A 16216-nucleotide genomic window follows, 5' to 3' on the forward strand; every position below is an offset into this window, starting at 1 on the left:
GGAGCCCGCTGCTTACACGCTACCAGTCCCTTCCTCCAAGCTTGCGTCCCCCTTTTGGCCTGAGAGTGGGCGGTTGGGGCATAAAGACTCCATAGGAGAGGCCAGGGCAGAGGACTGGACATTCTTCAGTCCAGCGGGCAGTTTGCCTCAGGGTCCACCCCACCCCAAGAGCCGCCATGCCTGGCAGCATCTCCCGTTTACAAAAATAATGTGGAAGAGATCCAGCTGAGGCCCGGGAAAGTGGCTGCCAGTCAGAGGAGAGGAAAGTGGCACTGAGAGGCCAAGGAGAGCCGGACTCAGGATAAGCAGCTCCAGGCGTGTTCATGTGTCCAGCATCTGGAGTCTTCCTCCAAAACTCCAGACAGTTGCAAACTGAGAGCCAAAGCTTCACCTCAAGATGCAGGTGAAAGTACAGGAAAGACAGCCATTCTGAGGAAGATGGCCAAATGAGCAGAGAAAACTGTTCCTTATTTCCTTCTGGCATCTATCTCCTCTTTCCTTCCACCAGAGGATGTAAATCAGTGAGACCCCCAGGAGGAGGTCTCCACTCCTGGCACTGACCAGAGCCAGATCTGCCCCACAGCAGCAAAGGTCTGCCTTCAGCCAGACCACACCCTGGGACCCGTCTCCCGACTCTGCGCAAGTTCAGGCAGAGACCCAGGCGGGAGCGACTTCCTTGGTGCCTCCTGCCCTCTGGGAGAAGCTGGTTCTCTGCTTCCCCTCAACCTGGTCCCTGGAGAAGGAAAAAACCACCCCTGCCCTTGCTTCTACTCACCCACAAGAGCCCACAGAAAGGCCCCCACGATCATTGCGCTGCTGGGCTGAAGGAGCCCGGTGGTATCTGTCCTTAATCTCAGCCCCCAGAAAGGAAGGGGGGAAATTGCTTTCCACTTCTTTGCCAAGGGAAATGAGTTGTGCCAGATTTGTCCCTTCTGATCAGTGGCAATTTCGAGAGAGAGACCGGGAGGGGGTGGTTTTGCGAGGCCTGGTCAGTCGCATGCTCACCACCAGCAGCACAGGATGTGGCCAGAGGTGTAGCTACAGGATGTCTGGGCTGGGCCATCGAGGATGGAACAGAAAGCGGCACCCACAGAGTTTCGGAGAATCCTGGCACTTGGGGGTGGGAGTGGGAGAGAAGGGGAAGTGCAAGAGGGTTGTGATTCCTGTTTTCACTTTTCTTGTGAGGTCTGTCCTGGGGGTGGTGCGTCTCTCCTGCTTGAGGAACATGTTGCATGGATTTCCTTATTTAGAAAATGTATCTGCAAGCCCTCCAGAGAACTGTTCAATGCAGCTTACAAAGAAAAACATCATACAATCATAAAAATGCTTGTTAAAATGAGCAAGCAAGCCATTAAAAACCTAACCAAGAGAGGTTCTTGTTAGGAAGTCTACCACCCCTTTCCCCCTGCCCATGTCTGCCCTCGGCCAGTCATGCTGCCACAGAGCATAGCCAATATGTCTGGCTCTTTTGCATTTCCCATGGGGCTACCTAGGGTTGCAAACCTCCAGGTACTAGCTGGATATCTCCTGCTGTTGATCTCCAGCTGATAGAGATAAAGTCACCTGGAGAAAATGGCCGCTTTGGCAAGTGGACTCTATGGCATCAAAGAACCTCCCCTCCCCAAACCCTACCTTCCTCAAGCTCTGCTCCAAAGACCTCCCGCCGGTGGCAAAGAGGGACCTGGCAGCCCTAGGGCTACCTAATGACAAAACAGCTTCCCTCCTTGTTTTCATAGAATCATACAGTTGGAAGGGACCTCCGGGGTCATTTAGTCCAACCCCCTGCACAATGCAGGAAATTCACAATTACCTCCCCCCCACACCCCCACACCCCCAGTGACCCGTACTCCATACCCAGAAGATGTCAATTTTGATGCCCAGTTTTGATGTCAATTGGTCTCAATTCAAACAACAAGCTGACTTGGCCTTGATTTGGATTGCACCCTTCAGTGAAATGTTGCCACCCACAGGCATCTGCGTTAAAAAAAATTACAACTTCGTAAAGCAAATGTTGAGTTTAAGCGAAAACCTCTTTTCCAGACAGACAAAAGGTTCCAGATCAGATTCCCCCCCACTTTCCTTTTGATTGCTAGGCTATCAGGTTGCAACTTCATCTGTTACTAGGGCGACCAGGTGTCCGGCTGTAGTAAGACCTCCTGCCCCCCCCAGGTGCCCACTGCTCTGGGCTCTGCCACTGCTCAGTGGAGCTATTGGAGCAAAATGAAGGGTTTTGCCATAGAGATCTGGGAAATTGCTCGCGTCATGGCACCACAGCATCGAGTCAAGATGGATTCCTCCTCTTTGGTGTATTAAAAACGGCCCAGAGAGAGGTTTTATTATCTGCCCTACCAATCTCCCCCCAACAGACCATCCTCTTCCCGTTTGCCAACAGGGCCACTCGTTCTATGGCTTAGATGTGACTATGGCTGCCTATTTGATTTAACCCAGGTCTCTCCCATTCAAGCCCAAACTAGCATCCTTTGAAACCTAGTGCTGCGGTGTAGGCTTTCCTCAAACTTGCTTGGGTTGAGAAGGAAAGATACTTTCCCAAGCAGTCAGAGACCTTGAAAAGACACCCCCACAGGGGAAATGGTGGCCAGGTTAGGCGGAGAGTCAGAGTTATCTGGGAGAACCAGAAGTGACCACAACATGGCTGGACATCTCTGGGGACAGACCTGGGACAGAACGCCTACTGCTGTGGACAGCTCTGACATCACAGGAGGAGGTGGTTCTGGGCTTCCTGACCCACGGCCCAAGCCCCAGCTGCTGAGGGTGCAGCGCCGCCCCTTGCAGGGAGACCAGAAAACGCATCCCTTCCCTCCTTCTCCTGGGCAACTTCCCTGTCTCCAACTTGTGCCAACTGCATCGGGCTGATTTCCCCAACTCACGTTGACTTCTTTCTTCTCCTGCAAAACAGTGGAGCCAGGCAGCATCCATTTGCGCCACTAGCAGATGGGCTAGCTTCTCAGTCTGGTCCTGGGGTGGGGGGACAAGGGGTATCCAAGAAAGAGCCCAAACTGCCCCGCATCCACTGCATATTCCTGAGAATCCTTCACATGCGGAAATTCTTCAGGGAAGCAGGAGAACAGTAGGTACAAACTTGTCAGGGAAGCTGCCCCCCCCCTTTGGCTGGTCTTCTCCTGGTCAAGGCCTTGCCAGGAACAGCAGAGTTCTCCAGCACACAGAGAGGACTTGGGTGGTGGTCCATCATTGCTGACAATGGGGCACACTGAAAAGAAGGACAGAGAAGGACTTCTCACTTTCCCCCCTTCAGAATATGGCCTTTGCACTGCAGTTGGTGGTGGTGGTGGTGGTGGTGGTGGTAGATAGCCTCTTGCACCCATTTCTCATCACTCTCACCTCACTGCTGCACTTGGTGGATGCAATGTCCCCTTCTGCTTGCAAGGAAGGAATAGGGTGTCGAGTCCCTTTTGGGAAGATCTAACAACTCTTGACTTAGGGCAACTAGGCTTTGGGGGATAAGGGGGAGAATCCTTTGGCTGGATTATTCTCCCAACAGAAAAATATAACGGGGCTGAAGAAATGCATCCTTGTAAAGAATTTATTAAAAATTAAACAAAATAAATATTGTAGGATAAGGAAGAAGCATGAAGAAGCATGGTTAAGTCAGAGCCGTCTCTTTTGCATCATTTCAGGCCCTGTATCTTCCTACGAAAAAGAGTCCCTTTTTCTAAGCAAGAGGAAGAGTTGTTTTGGCTTCCAAGCTGGCAAAACAATTTTGAGCAGCAAGGTCAGTTCTCACAATAGGGTACACTGACCCTACACATTGTCCAACAAAATTTCTGACAGGGTATGTGAAGAAGAAGAAGAGTTGGTTTTTATACCCCACTTTTCTCTACCTTTAAGGAGTCTCAAAGTGGCTTACACTCACCATCTCTTCCTCACAACAGACACTGTGAGGGAGGTGAGGCTGAGAGAGCTCTGAGAGAACTGTGACTAGCCCAAGGTCTACCAGCAGGCTTCATGTGGAGGAATGGGGAAACCAACCTGGTTCACCAGATTAGAGTCTGCTGTTCTTAACCACTATGCCACGTTGGAGTCTGCCACTCTTAACCACTACACGCTTTCATGAGTCGCCTGAAGAAGTGAGCTGTGACTCACGAAAGCTCATCTCCTGCCAGAAATGTTGTTAGTCTTCAAGATGCTACTGGACTTTTGCTCTTTTCTGCCTCTACAGGCAGACTAACACGGCTTCCCATCATGATCTATCTACACGTTGTCTGAATCAGTCCATCAAGAAACCTGCTTTGTAACGGTTGTGCTTTCTCCGGGCCCTGCTGGCCATCAACTTTGTTCCTGTAACACTGAAAGGACTGGAGAAAAGAAACAATCAAGCCACACCTACCACTGAAATAAACCTGCTTCTCAGTTATTTTTTTATTAAGCTTACTATGCAGTTCCTTCAAGACTATAATTGCCTCATAACAGGCCAAGTGATGGTCAGATGGCATCCTGGGTCGAGGCATCACCCTCACTGAGGATTAGAAGACTCAGTGGTCCCCAAAACCTCAATTGTAAAAACAAAATAAATCTGAGAACAACAAAGGTCAGTGCTGAATGCCCCTGTCGTCAATCTGTTCACCTCAAGTACTGGCTTTTCTTTTTCTGATTATTATTTTTTTATAGTGTATATTTGGGAAAAGAATGCCCACGGATGCTGCCCCATCCCCCTCCTCAGAAGGGGCCGCAAGATCTTTCTTTCTGAAGGAGCAACTGGCATTACTGCTGTGACATTGAATGCTTAAAACATTTGAATGTGTACAGAGTTGCAAGCAATTTTCTCTTTTATTGCAGTGTTTTTAATTTCTATTCGTCTGGAGGAGATTGAGGGGGGGACGTGATTGCTCTCTTTAAGTATTTGAAAGGCTGTCACTTAGAGGAGGACAGGGAGCTGTTCCTGGTGGCAGCAGAGGATAGGACTTGCAATAATGGGTATAAATTATGGGTAGAGTGGTACCGGCTGGCTATTAGAAAACATTTTTTTACAGTAAGAGCTGTTCAATAGTGGAATCAGCTATTTAGGGAGGTGGTGAGCTCCCCCTCACTTTAAACAAAGGCTGGACAAACACTTGTCAGGGATACTCTAAGCTGATACTCTAAACTGCATTGAGCAGGGGGTTGGACTAGATGGCCTGTATGGCTCATTCCAACTCTATGATTCTATGATTCTCTTTGGGTTGCAAAATGGGAATTATGCAAAACAGTAAAAACAAAAAAATGTATATATACATAATAACAGCAGTTGCAAAATTGATCAGACGTTGTGCCTTCATGTTTGCTCACAGTAGTGATAACATGGGGATGTGTGGACAAGAGGCCTCGGAACCCAAGCCCCCCTTCAACCGCAGACTGGCTGGGTAGCCCTCAGCTGGACTCCCTCCCTGCTGAATGAGAACAGCCGGGTAGTCTGCTTTCGGAGGTTCTCGCAAGGATGAAATTATGTACGATTGCAAGGGCCCACCACAATTATGACTTCGAGAGCCAATATGATGTAGTGGTTAAGAGTGGTGGACTCTAATCTGGAGAACCGGGTTTGATTCCCCGCTCCTATGCATGAAGCCAGCTGGGTGACCTTGGGCTAGTCACAGTTTTTTTAAAAGCTCTCTCAGCCCCATCTTCCTCACAAGGTGTCTGTTGTGGGGAGAGGAAGGGAAGGTGATAGTAAGCCGGATTGATTCTCCTAAAAAAAAAAAAAGGTAGAGAAAGTCGACATATAAAAACCAACTCTTCTTGTAAATGACTTGTCATCACCAGGAATCCATTCTGCAAAGCTACTGCTGCTTTATTACACATTTCTAATAGAGCAACACAACCTCGCCCACTCCAAGAACGCTCAAACACTGATGCCCCAAAGAATTCACCAAGACAGGGAGGGAGACCAGGATGAAGCCTGCTAAATAAAAATAAATTAATACAGTCACAAAGCCAATCCTCTGTTACATGTCAAATGTTTCAAAACTATACAGCAGCTAGTTCGAATACACAAATGCCAAAAAACAACAACCCACACATATACACACAATAGCAGCTTTCACCACGAAGACCGTGAGCCAGTCTGCACGCGGTATCTTGGAGCTGAGCATCTGAAAGAATCCCACGTTTGGGGACAAGAGAAAAACACGCTGTCTGTGGCGTCGGCAGCTGTGAGCACGTGGTGCGCCTACTTGGGGGGGGGGGCAGCCTGCAGGGCAGGTAGGTGTCTTACCAGTGATTCCAAGAGTCACTGCTGGGCATCTCATCAGCCCAGCGACTGCTCTTTTGTGCAGCTGTTTGAGGCTGGTGCTGGTGCGTGGAGCACCTGTTTCAAAGGAAGGGTGGAGCCTCACACACACGCTCCTTTGTGGGGGGGCCCTCAATGCAGGGAGAAGCCTGAGCGTGGGTACCAACCGGGAGCTTTGCAACCTTGTGCTGGCAGAGGAGGACAATGCTTGTAATTTCCGAGTTTGCCTCACATGAACTGAGCAATCCTTAACAGAGTTACATCCTTCAAAGTCCACAGGAGTCAATGGGCCTACAAAGGTATTACTCTGCTTAGGGTTCCACTGTGAGGCTGTTGAGTGCATTTAAACTTCTCAAGAATGACAAAGTTATGAGCATGGAGACTGGACAGAAGTCTTTTGGGCTCCCCTGGGCAAAACGGTCTGGGCATCTTTCAAGAGAACTGGAGGTGTGCCTTTGCCTAGACAGCTGAGAAGTGCAAATAGTCCTGAAAAATACACACACTGCTGGAAGCAGAGTGGGCCGGAAACAACTCTTCTCGCAGCACAAGATTACAGCCGACAAAACAGATCCTGACGCAAAACAGCCAGATGGTTTCATGAATGCAGACAGCCCCCACCCTCAGGACTAGAGGAACCAGGAGATTCTCTGCATCCTTGAAAGTCTGTTAGTTAAGCAACAGCTGGCCCAAAACACTCAACACGCTCCTCTTTGCTGACCCACAAGTTCCTGAGGATACCTCTCTGTCAACATATCCGTGGCACAGCCACGGAGGCAACAGGAGGGATCCAGCCAGGAGCAAAGAGCTCTTACAGCTAAAAAAGAAACAAGGTTCACCCCAGCCCCACAATCCCATCAGCGAGAAGCCCTGGAGGTCCAGAGATCTGACGGTCAAGGAAGATGGTGGCCGGAGCACCCGGCAAGGGTTGACGTTCCAGTCTGGCCCAGCTCACGAGCCAACCGGCCACAGCTGAATCTGGCCCCCCCAGAAGGCCTGCTCCCATGGCTACCGCCGGCGAAGGGGCTTGTAGACACACACAGCCATCAAGATCATGACGATCAGCAAGATGCCGAAGACGCTTCCCAACAGAGCTGCAAGAGGAAGGAAGAGCATGAGCCGGCAAGGGCAGAGGAAAGCAGCTTACACTGGGGGGTGGGAACAGCTTCCCAGGACAGGGCAGGGTCACAACACAAGTGCTGGTTTCTTAAGGCCTGGCAGACAAAGAAATCGTCCAAGCGCTTTGGCTCCTCCGAGAATGAGGATGCGCACCCTCACCTCCAGATCTCACTAGCCTGAAAACACCTTTGGCACCCCTCACTTTGGTCCTCTTCAGAGGCCCTGCTTCAGTTTCCCCCGCCATCTGACGCCAGAGAGAGCTCTCCTTCCCTGGAGGTTTTTAAGCAGAGTCTGGATGGCCATCTGTCAGCAATGCTGATTCTGTGACCTTAGGCAGATGATGAGAGGGAGGACATCTTGGCCATCTTCTGGGCATGGAGTAGAGATCACTGGGGGTGTGTGGGGGGAGGTAGTTGTGAATTTCCTGCCCTGTGTTGTGCAGGGGGTTGGACTAGATGACTTGGTGGTCCCTTCCAACTCTATGATTCTACAATGAAGAAGAGTTGAAGAAGAGTTGGTTTTTATGTGCCGACTTTCTCTGCCACTTAAGGGAGACTCAAACCGGCTTACAATCACTTTCCTTTCCCCTCCCCACAACAGACACCCTGTGAGGTAGGTGAGGCTGAGAGAGAATGACTTGCCCAAGGTCACCCAGCTGGCTTTGTGTGTAGGAGTGGGGAAACAAATCCAGTTCACCAGATTAGCCTCGGCCGCTCATGTGGAGGAGTGGGGAATCAAACCTGGTTCTCCAGATCAGATTCCACCACTCCAAACCACCGCTCTTAACCACTACACCTCGCTGGCTCTTGGTTGTGCCTTCTCGGTTGTGGCACCCAAACTTTGGAATTCCCGCTCCAGGGAGATTCATCTGCCTCCCTCTATTGGTATCTTTCACCAGCAGATGAAGACTTCTTTGTTTCGTCTGGCATACCCCCAATAACGGTTACTGGCCCTCCTTCTATTGTTGTTTGTTTATATGTGTTTATTGCATTGTTTTATAATTAAATGTTGTTTTTAATTGTTGAATTTTTTTAAAATGTTTATGTTCGTCGCCTTGTGAACCCTGATTGAATGGAAAGGTGGCATTAAAAATGTTTTAAAATAAATAACAAACACATAAAATTTAACCCATTTCTCCACATTTTACCCTAAGAGACATCCTGTTGCAGCTTGGGCAGTGGCCACAGCTGAGGGGTGAAGGTCCCGGTCCCGGGTTCAATCCCTGCCTGGTGGCCCATTACGAATACCAAAGGGGGCTGAGAATTTACTGCAATGGTTCCACAGTTTTTACTGCTGGGTGGCAAAATAATGTGATTTCCCCTCCCCTGCAAGCGTGGTGAAAAATGGTATGCAGCTAGAATAAATAAAACGCAAAGATAGGTGCCCTTTTTCAGATATGCAAGGAGACTTTACAACAAATGAAACTTTGATAAACATGAGGGAAGGACCTCTTTTATGTTTCCCCCAGTTCCAGGGGGCCGCAGAGCCCCCACACAAACAAGGTCAAAGATGGAGGGGGCCGGGAGAGAAGGGGATTTAAAAGAAACAGCAACTCAGAAAGATAGACTGAAGACCAGAAGCACCTTAGAGACCAGCAAGATTTTCAGGGTATGAGCTTTTGAGTCTTGAGGGGGATGCTAACAGAGGCCTACCTGGCAGGGTTGCAGGTTAGGCCGACAACAGCCTTTCTGTAGGCTCAAAGAAAAGCTGCAAAATGTCCTCTACAAAGCTGACTCACAAAAACCCACCCTGGGATTTGTTCTGTTAATATTTGTTAATATTCAGTTACTATTTAAGGTGACGCCAGACTACAGTGACCCCCCCCCCTTGGCAGGGGATGGGCGGCATAGGGTTGCCAGCTCGAGGCTGGGAAACCTCTGGAAATTTGGAGATGGAGCCTGGGGAGGGCAAGGACCTCGGTGGGGTCCCATGCCAGAGCGCCCACCCGCCCAGGGGGACTAATCACCATAGTCTGGAGACGAGCTGTCAATCCGGGATGGGGTCCCCAGCCCCCCCTGGAGGCTGGCATCCCTCTGTTGCCCCTCCTGCCAACCAACCGCACCACCCACCAGCCCTCGGACCCCCCCTCCCCTCGGGCTGGGAAATGCGGCCATTCAGGGGTGAAGCGGGGGGGGGGGAGGGGGCTCAGCAGAGCCCCCCCCCCTGATTTCCGTAGCCGGGAGAGGAGCGGTCATTCCGGGGGGTGCCAGGCGGGCATCCCTCCGAGCGCCGGCGGGCGTGTGGCTGAGGGGCGGGCAGGCGCCCCTCTCCACGGGAGGCTCGTTTCCAAAAGACCCCAACCCAGCTCGTTTCCAAAAGACCCCACCCCAGCCCGCCCCGTCCGCCCCGGGCCGGGCTGCGCTGCAGGGCTTCGACCCCCCCCCCCTCGCCCGCTGACGCCCCCCCCCCGCCCGGCGCCAGCCTCACCCAGGTTCTGGGTCCGCAGCACGGCGTAGGGCCGGCCCCGCCCGTCCGCCGCCGCCTCCCCCCCGCCGGCCGGGGCCAGCGGCGCCAGCAGCAGCAGCAGCAGCAGCAGCGGCAGCATCAGCAGCATCCCGCCCGCCCGCCCGGGCCCAGCCGCAGAGCGCGGAGACGGGGCGGCCCGGCAGCAGCGCCGCCCCCCGAGCACGTGCAGAAGGCCGCCTCTCCCCCCAGGTGGGGGAACCAACGCGTGTGCCGGCAGGGGCTGCAGGGGCTGCGGGAGACCCCCCCCCCGCTTCGGGGCCGCGGGCAAAAACCCCGCCGTGATCCGCGCAGGAGCTGGATGCGGCGCCAGACCGGCGTCCCTCTGCCCCCGGGGAGGGTTCGGGGCTGCCCCTCTACCCGGGGGGGAGGGCCAGCCTCCAGGAGGGGCCCGGGGGATCTCCCGGAATTGCACAAATGGCTGCCCTGGGGGGTGGCCCCTATTCTCTCCAGGATCTGAAGAGCATCCCTAATATATGACTCAATAAAGGAAGCCACAGCCTTCAATTTGCAAGATCTGAGCAAGGCTGTCAAAGATAGGACATTTTGGAGGACTTTCATTCATAGGGTCGCCTTGAGTCGGAAGCGACTTGACGGCACTTAACACACACACACAATATATGAGGTGCTGTGGAACAGAGGCAGGTCAATGCTGCTGCAGTTGTCTTGCTTGTGGCCTTCCTAGAGGCGCCTGGTCGGCCACGGTGTGAACAGACTGCTGGATTTGGCGGGCCTGGGTCTGATCCAGCAGGGCCTTTCTTATGTTCTTATGAGGATGGGGCTATCCATGGATACTAGTCGAAATGGATACTAGTCACGATTCATACCTATTCTCTCCAGGATCAGTGGAGCATGCCTATAATATTGGGTGCTTTGGAACACAGGCAGGTCAATGCTGCCACAGTCATCTTGTTTGGGGGCTTCCTAGAGGCACCTGGTTGGCCCCTGTGGGAACAGACTGCTGGACTTGAGGGGCCTGGGTCTGATCCAGCAGGACTTTCCTTACGTTCTTATGAATTGTAACAGGAGATGAAGAGAGGGCAGAACTCCTCAATTCCTACTTTTCCTCAGTTTTTTCTCGTGAGGGAAGTGGTGCTCAACATGGCATAAACAGAAAATGTGATGAGGGAAGGGATTTGCAGCCTAGAATTGGCATTGGGGTAGTGCACAAACACCTGGTTTCTTTAAATGAAACAAAATCCTCTGGGCCAGACGAATTGCACCCAAGGGTACTCAAAGAACTTGCAGATGTAATTTCGGAACCTCTGTCCATTATTTTTGAAAAGTCTTGGCAAACAGGTGAGGTGCCAGAAAATTGGAGGCGGGCAAATGTTGTCCCCATCTTCAAGAAGGGGAAAAACGAGGATCCGGGTGACTACCGACCCATCAGCTTGACTTCTATACCAGGAAAACTGTTCGAACAAATCATCAAACAGTCCATCCTTGAGCATTTAGAAAGGATGGATCTGATCACTAAGAGCCAGCATGGGTTTCTCAAGAATAAGTCATGTCAGACGAATCTTATCTCCTTTTTTGAAGAAGTGAGCTGTGGCTCACGAAAGCTCATACCCTGCCAGAAAATATTTTTGTTAGTCTTTAAGGTACTTACTACTGGACTCTTGCTCCTTTTTTGAGAAAGTTACTACCTTGCTGGATCAGGGGAATGCTGTAGACATAGTTTATCTAAATTTCAGTAAAGCTTTTGATAAGGTTCCACATAGTATTCTAGTTGACAAATTGGGAAAATGTGGGTTAGATTGGATCTGCAACTGGTTGTTAGATGGATCTGCAACTGGTTGACAGATCGTACCCAAAGAGTTCTAGTTAATGGTTCCTCGTCCACTTGGAGAGAAGTGACTAGTGTACTTCCTCAGGGATCTGTGCTGGGCCCTGTGTTGTTCAACATCTTTATAAATGATTTGGATGAAAGAATAGAGGGGATGCTTATTAAATTTGCAGATGATACTAAATTGGGAGGGGTAGCAAATACGGTAGAAAACAGAGCCAAGATGCAGGATGATCTTGACAGGTTGGAGAAATGGGCTAGAACTAATAAAATGCACTTCAACAAAGACAAATGTAAAGTTCTGCATTTAGGTAGGAAAAATCAAATGCATAATTATAGGATGGGGGAGACTTGTTTAAGCAGTAGTGTGGTCTTAGTAGACCAAGCACTGAACATGAGTCACCAGTGTGATGCTGTAACTAAAAAGGTAAATGCAGTCTTGGGCTGCATCAACAGAAGTATAGTGTCCAGATCACACAAAGTGATGGTATCGCTTTATTCTGCTCTGGTTAGACCTCACCTGGTTAGACCTCACCTAGAGTACTGTGTTTAGTTTTGGGCACCACAATTTAAGAAAGATGTAGACAAGCTGGAACGTGTCCAGAGGAGGGCAACAAAGATGGTGAGGGGTCTGGAGACCAAGTCCTATGAGGAAAGGTTGAAGGAGCTGGGTATTGGTTCTTGTAGGTTATCCGGGCTGTGTAACCGTGGTCTTGGAATTTTCTTTCCTGACGTTTCGCCAGCAACTGTGGCAGGCATCTTCAGAGTAGTAACACTGAAGGACAGTGTCTCTCAGTGTCAAGGGTGTAGGAAGAGTAATATATAGTCAGAAAGGGGTTGGGTTTGAGCTGAGTATTGTCCTGCAAAAGTATTGTCCTGTAAGTATCAAGATAATGTGCTAATGAGGGTATGGTATGTTAATATGGAACCATTGTATCCTGAAGTGATCTGTTAATGTGTGTAATCCAAAGCTAATCTGTATGGCTATTGTTGAATGTTGTCTTTGTCTGGAGGTTTTTCAGGGCAGGAAGCCAAGCCTTATTCATTCTTAAACTCTCCTCTTTTCTGTTAAAGTTGTGCTGATGTTTATGAATTTCAATGGCTTCTCTGTGCAATCTGACAAAATAGTTGGTAGAATTGTCCAGTCTTTCAGTGTCTTGGAATAAGACCCTGTGTCCTGTTTGTGTCAGTCCATGTTCAGCCACTGCTGATTTCTCAGGTTGGCCAAGTCTGCAGTATCTTTCATGTTCTTTTATCCTTGTTTGTATGCTGCGTTTTGTGGTCCCGATGTAAACTTCTCCACAGCTGCAAGGTATACGATATACTCCTGCAGAGGTGAGGGGGTCTCTTTTGTCTTTTGCTGATCGTAGCATTTGTTGTATTTTCTTGGTGGGTTTAAACACTGTTTGTAGGTTATGTTTTTTCAAAAGTTTCTCCATCCTGTCAGTGACTCCTTTAATAAATGGCAAGAATACCTTTCCTATGGGAGACTGTTTTTCTTGAGTTTTCTGATTTTTGTTTGGTTTAATGGCCCTTCTGATTTCATTCTTGGAGTAGCCGTTTGCTAGCAGTGCGTGATTTAGATGATTAGTTTCTTCCTTGAGAAACTGTGGTTCACAGATCCGTCTTGCACGGTCCATTAATGTTTTGATTATTCCTCTTTTCTGTCGGGGGTGGTGGTTGGAGTTTTTGTGTAAGTAGCGATCTGTGTGAGTTGGTTTCCGGTAGACCTTGTGACCTAACTGAAGGTTTGATTTACGGATGACAAGGGTATCAAGAAATGGGAGTTTACCCTCAATTTCCTTTTCCATGGTAAACTGAATGTTTGGATGGATATTATTAAGATGGTTTAGAAAGTCCATTAATTTTTCTTCACCATGGCTCCAAATGGTAAATGTATCATCTACGAATCTGAACCAGACTGTAGGTTTGTAAGGTGCTGATTCTAATGCTGTCTTTTCAAAATATTCCATGTAAAAGTTTGCTATTACTGGACTGAGTGGACTTCCCATAGCTACTCCATCAATCTGTTCATAAAATTCTTGATCCCATAGGAAATAACTTGTTGTCAAACAATGGTGAAATAAGGCTGTTATATCTTCTGGAAAAATCTGGTTAATCAATGAGATTGTGTCTTTTACTGGAACCTTGGTAAAGAGGGATACAACATCAAAACTGATTAATATATCCTTTGGATTGAGTCTTAACGGACTGATTTTGTTGATGAAGTGAGTTGAATCTTTGATGTAAGAAGTGGTTTTTCCAATGTGGTCCTGTAGGAGGGTGGTCAAATATTTAGCTAATTCATATGTTGGGGAACATATGAATTCACACTACCCGCAGAGAACTTGCTGCCACAGACAAGGAGTTGTTTTCCTTACATATCAATACTAGCCACAAAATGAGAAGCCATGATTGGGACAAGATTGATAATCTCACCTACAGAAAAATGGAACAGGGGTTAACCAGCCATACTTCCAGACAGAAGCAAAAGTTTAACAAATTACAGGAAAGAAGACAGAACAGTCCAAAACTTGACAACAAACGGATTATCTTCAATCTGACAGACCGACAACTCTCACCTGAAGAAACTTCCATCTTAGCTAAGGGAGGAAACTTTGCAATCACTCCCACCCAAATTCCAGTGGAAGACATCATTGCAAATGTAGAATCTGCCATTCGTAATCTACCTGAAGAAGATGCTGAGGAAATAAGAGGAGAGACAGCAAGAATTCTACGAAAAGCAAAGCCCCCTGCTAGCAATATAACACGCAAGGAGAGAAACGCCATCAAGACCCTCAATGCAGATCCAGAAATCATTATTCTACCAGCTGACAAAGGCAATGCCACAGTGATCATGAAAACAGAAGAATACAAAAAGAAGATTGAGGAACTTCTGGACCCTGCCACATACAAAAAACTAAAACGAGATCCAACTTGCAAAATTACCAGGAAAACTAGCATTCTGATCAAGAATTCCACTCTTCATCCCGACACACACAGAAAACTATGCAAGACTGAAGCACAACCACCACGATTATATGGACTACCTAAAATTCATAAGGATTCCGTTCCACTCCGACCCATCTTGAGTGCCATTGGTTCCCCAACATATGAATTAGCTAAATATTTGACCACCCTCCTACAGGACCACATTGGAAAAACCACTTCTTACATCAAAGATTCAACTCACTTCATCAACAAAATCAGTCCGTTAAGACTCAATCCAAAGGATATATTAATCAGTTTTGATGTTGTATCCCTCTTTACCAAGGTTCCAGTAAAAGACACAATCTCATTGATTAACCAGATTTTTCCAGAAGATATAACAGCCTTATTTCACCATTGTTTGACAACAAGTTATTTCCTATGGGATCAAGAATTTTATGAACAGATTGATGGAGTAGCTATGGGAAGTCCACTCAGTCCAGTAATAGCAAACTTTTACATGGAATATTTTGAAAAGACAGCATTAGAATCAGCTTGAGAAACTGTGGTTCACAGATCCGTCTTGCACGGTCCATTAATGTTTTGATTATTCCTCTTTTCTGTCGGGGGTGGTGGTTGGAGTTTTTGTGTAAGTAGCGATCTGTGTGAGTTGGTTTCCGGTAGACCTTGTGACCTAACTGAAGGTTTGATTTACGGATGACAAGGGTATCAAGAAATGGGAGTTTACCCTCAATTTCCTTTTCCATGGTAAACTGAATGTTTGGATGGATATTATTAAGATGGTTTAGAAAGTCCATTAATTTTTCTTCACCATGGCTCCAAATGGTAAATGTATCATCTACGAATCTGAACCAGACTGTAGGTTTGTAAGGTGCTGATTCTAATGCTGTCTTTTCAAAATATTCCATGTAAAAGTTTGCTATTACTGGACTGAGTGGACTTCCCATAGCTACTCCATCAATCTGTTCATAAAATTCTTGATCCCATAGGAAATAACTTGTTGTCAAACAATGGTGAAATAAGGCTGTTATATCTTCTGGAAAAATCTGGTTAATCAATGAGATTGTGTCTTTTACTGGAACCTTGGTAAAGAGGGATACAACATCAAAACTGATTAATATATCCTTTGGATTGAGTCTTAACGGACTGATTTTGTTGATGAAGTGAGTTGAATCTTTGATGTAAGAAGTGGTTTTTCCAATGTGGTCCTGTAGGAGGGTGGTCAAATATTTAGCTAATTCATATGTTGGGGAACATATGAATTCACACTACCTTACAAACCTACAGTCTGGTTCAGATTCGTAGATGATACATTTACCATTTGGAGCCATGGTGAAGAAAAATTAATGGACTTTCTAAACCATCTTAATAATATCCATCCAAACATTCAGTTTACCATGGAAAAGGAAATTGAGGGTAAACTCCCATTTCTTGATACCCTTGTCATCCGTAAATCAAACCTTCAGTTAGGTCACAAGGTCTACCGGAAACCAACTCACACAGATCGCTACTTACACAAAAACTCCAACCACCACCCCCGACAGAAAAGAGGAATAATCAAAACATTAATGGACCGTGCAAGACGGATCTGTGAACCACAGTTTCTCAAGGAAGAAACTAATCATCTAAATCACGCACTGCTAGCAAACGGCTACTCCAAG

General features: G+C 48.0%; 1 protein-coding gene across 1 annotated transcript; it reads right to left on the minus strand.

Annotated features, from left to right (window-relative positions):
• Positions 1–7246: 7246 nt before the first annotated feature.
• On the minus strand, positions 7247–9911 carry C13H12orf76 (chromosome 13 C12orf76 homolog). Its single transcript, XM_056859118.1, has 2 exons — positions 9785–9911; positions 7247–7332 (listed from the first exon to the last, which is right to left on the minus strand). The coding sequence occupies exons 1-2, from the start codon at positions 9909–9911 to the stop codon at positions 7247–7249; spliced, it is 213 nt and encodes a 70-aa protein (XP_056715096.1).
• Between the last annotated feature and the right edge of the window lie 6305 nt (positions 9912–16216).

This window comes from Euleptes europaea, chromosome 13, assembly GCF_029931775.1.
Source record: "Euleptes europaea isolate rEulEur1 chromosome 13, rEulEur1.hap1, whole genome shotgun sequence".
Classification (NCBI taxonomy): Eukaryota; Metazoa; Chordata; class Lepidosauria; order Squamata; family Sphaerodactylidae; genus Euleptes; species Euleptes europaea.

Excerpts from the sequence above, each read along its gene's own strand:
- C13H12orf76 (XM_056859118.1), bottom strand. The coding sequence starts at position 9,911 with ATGCTGCTGATGCTGCCGCTGCTGCTGCTGCTGCTGCTGCTGGCGCCG. Across the intron at positions 7,333-9,784 it reads GCTGCGGACCCAGAACCTGG|CTCTGTTGGGAAGCGTCTTC; the intron begins GTGAGGCTGGCG and ends TTCCTCTTGCAG.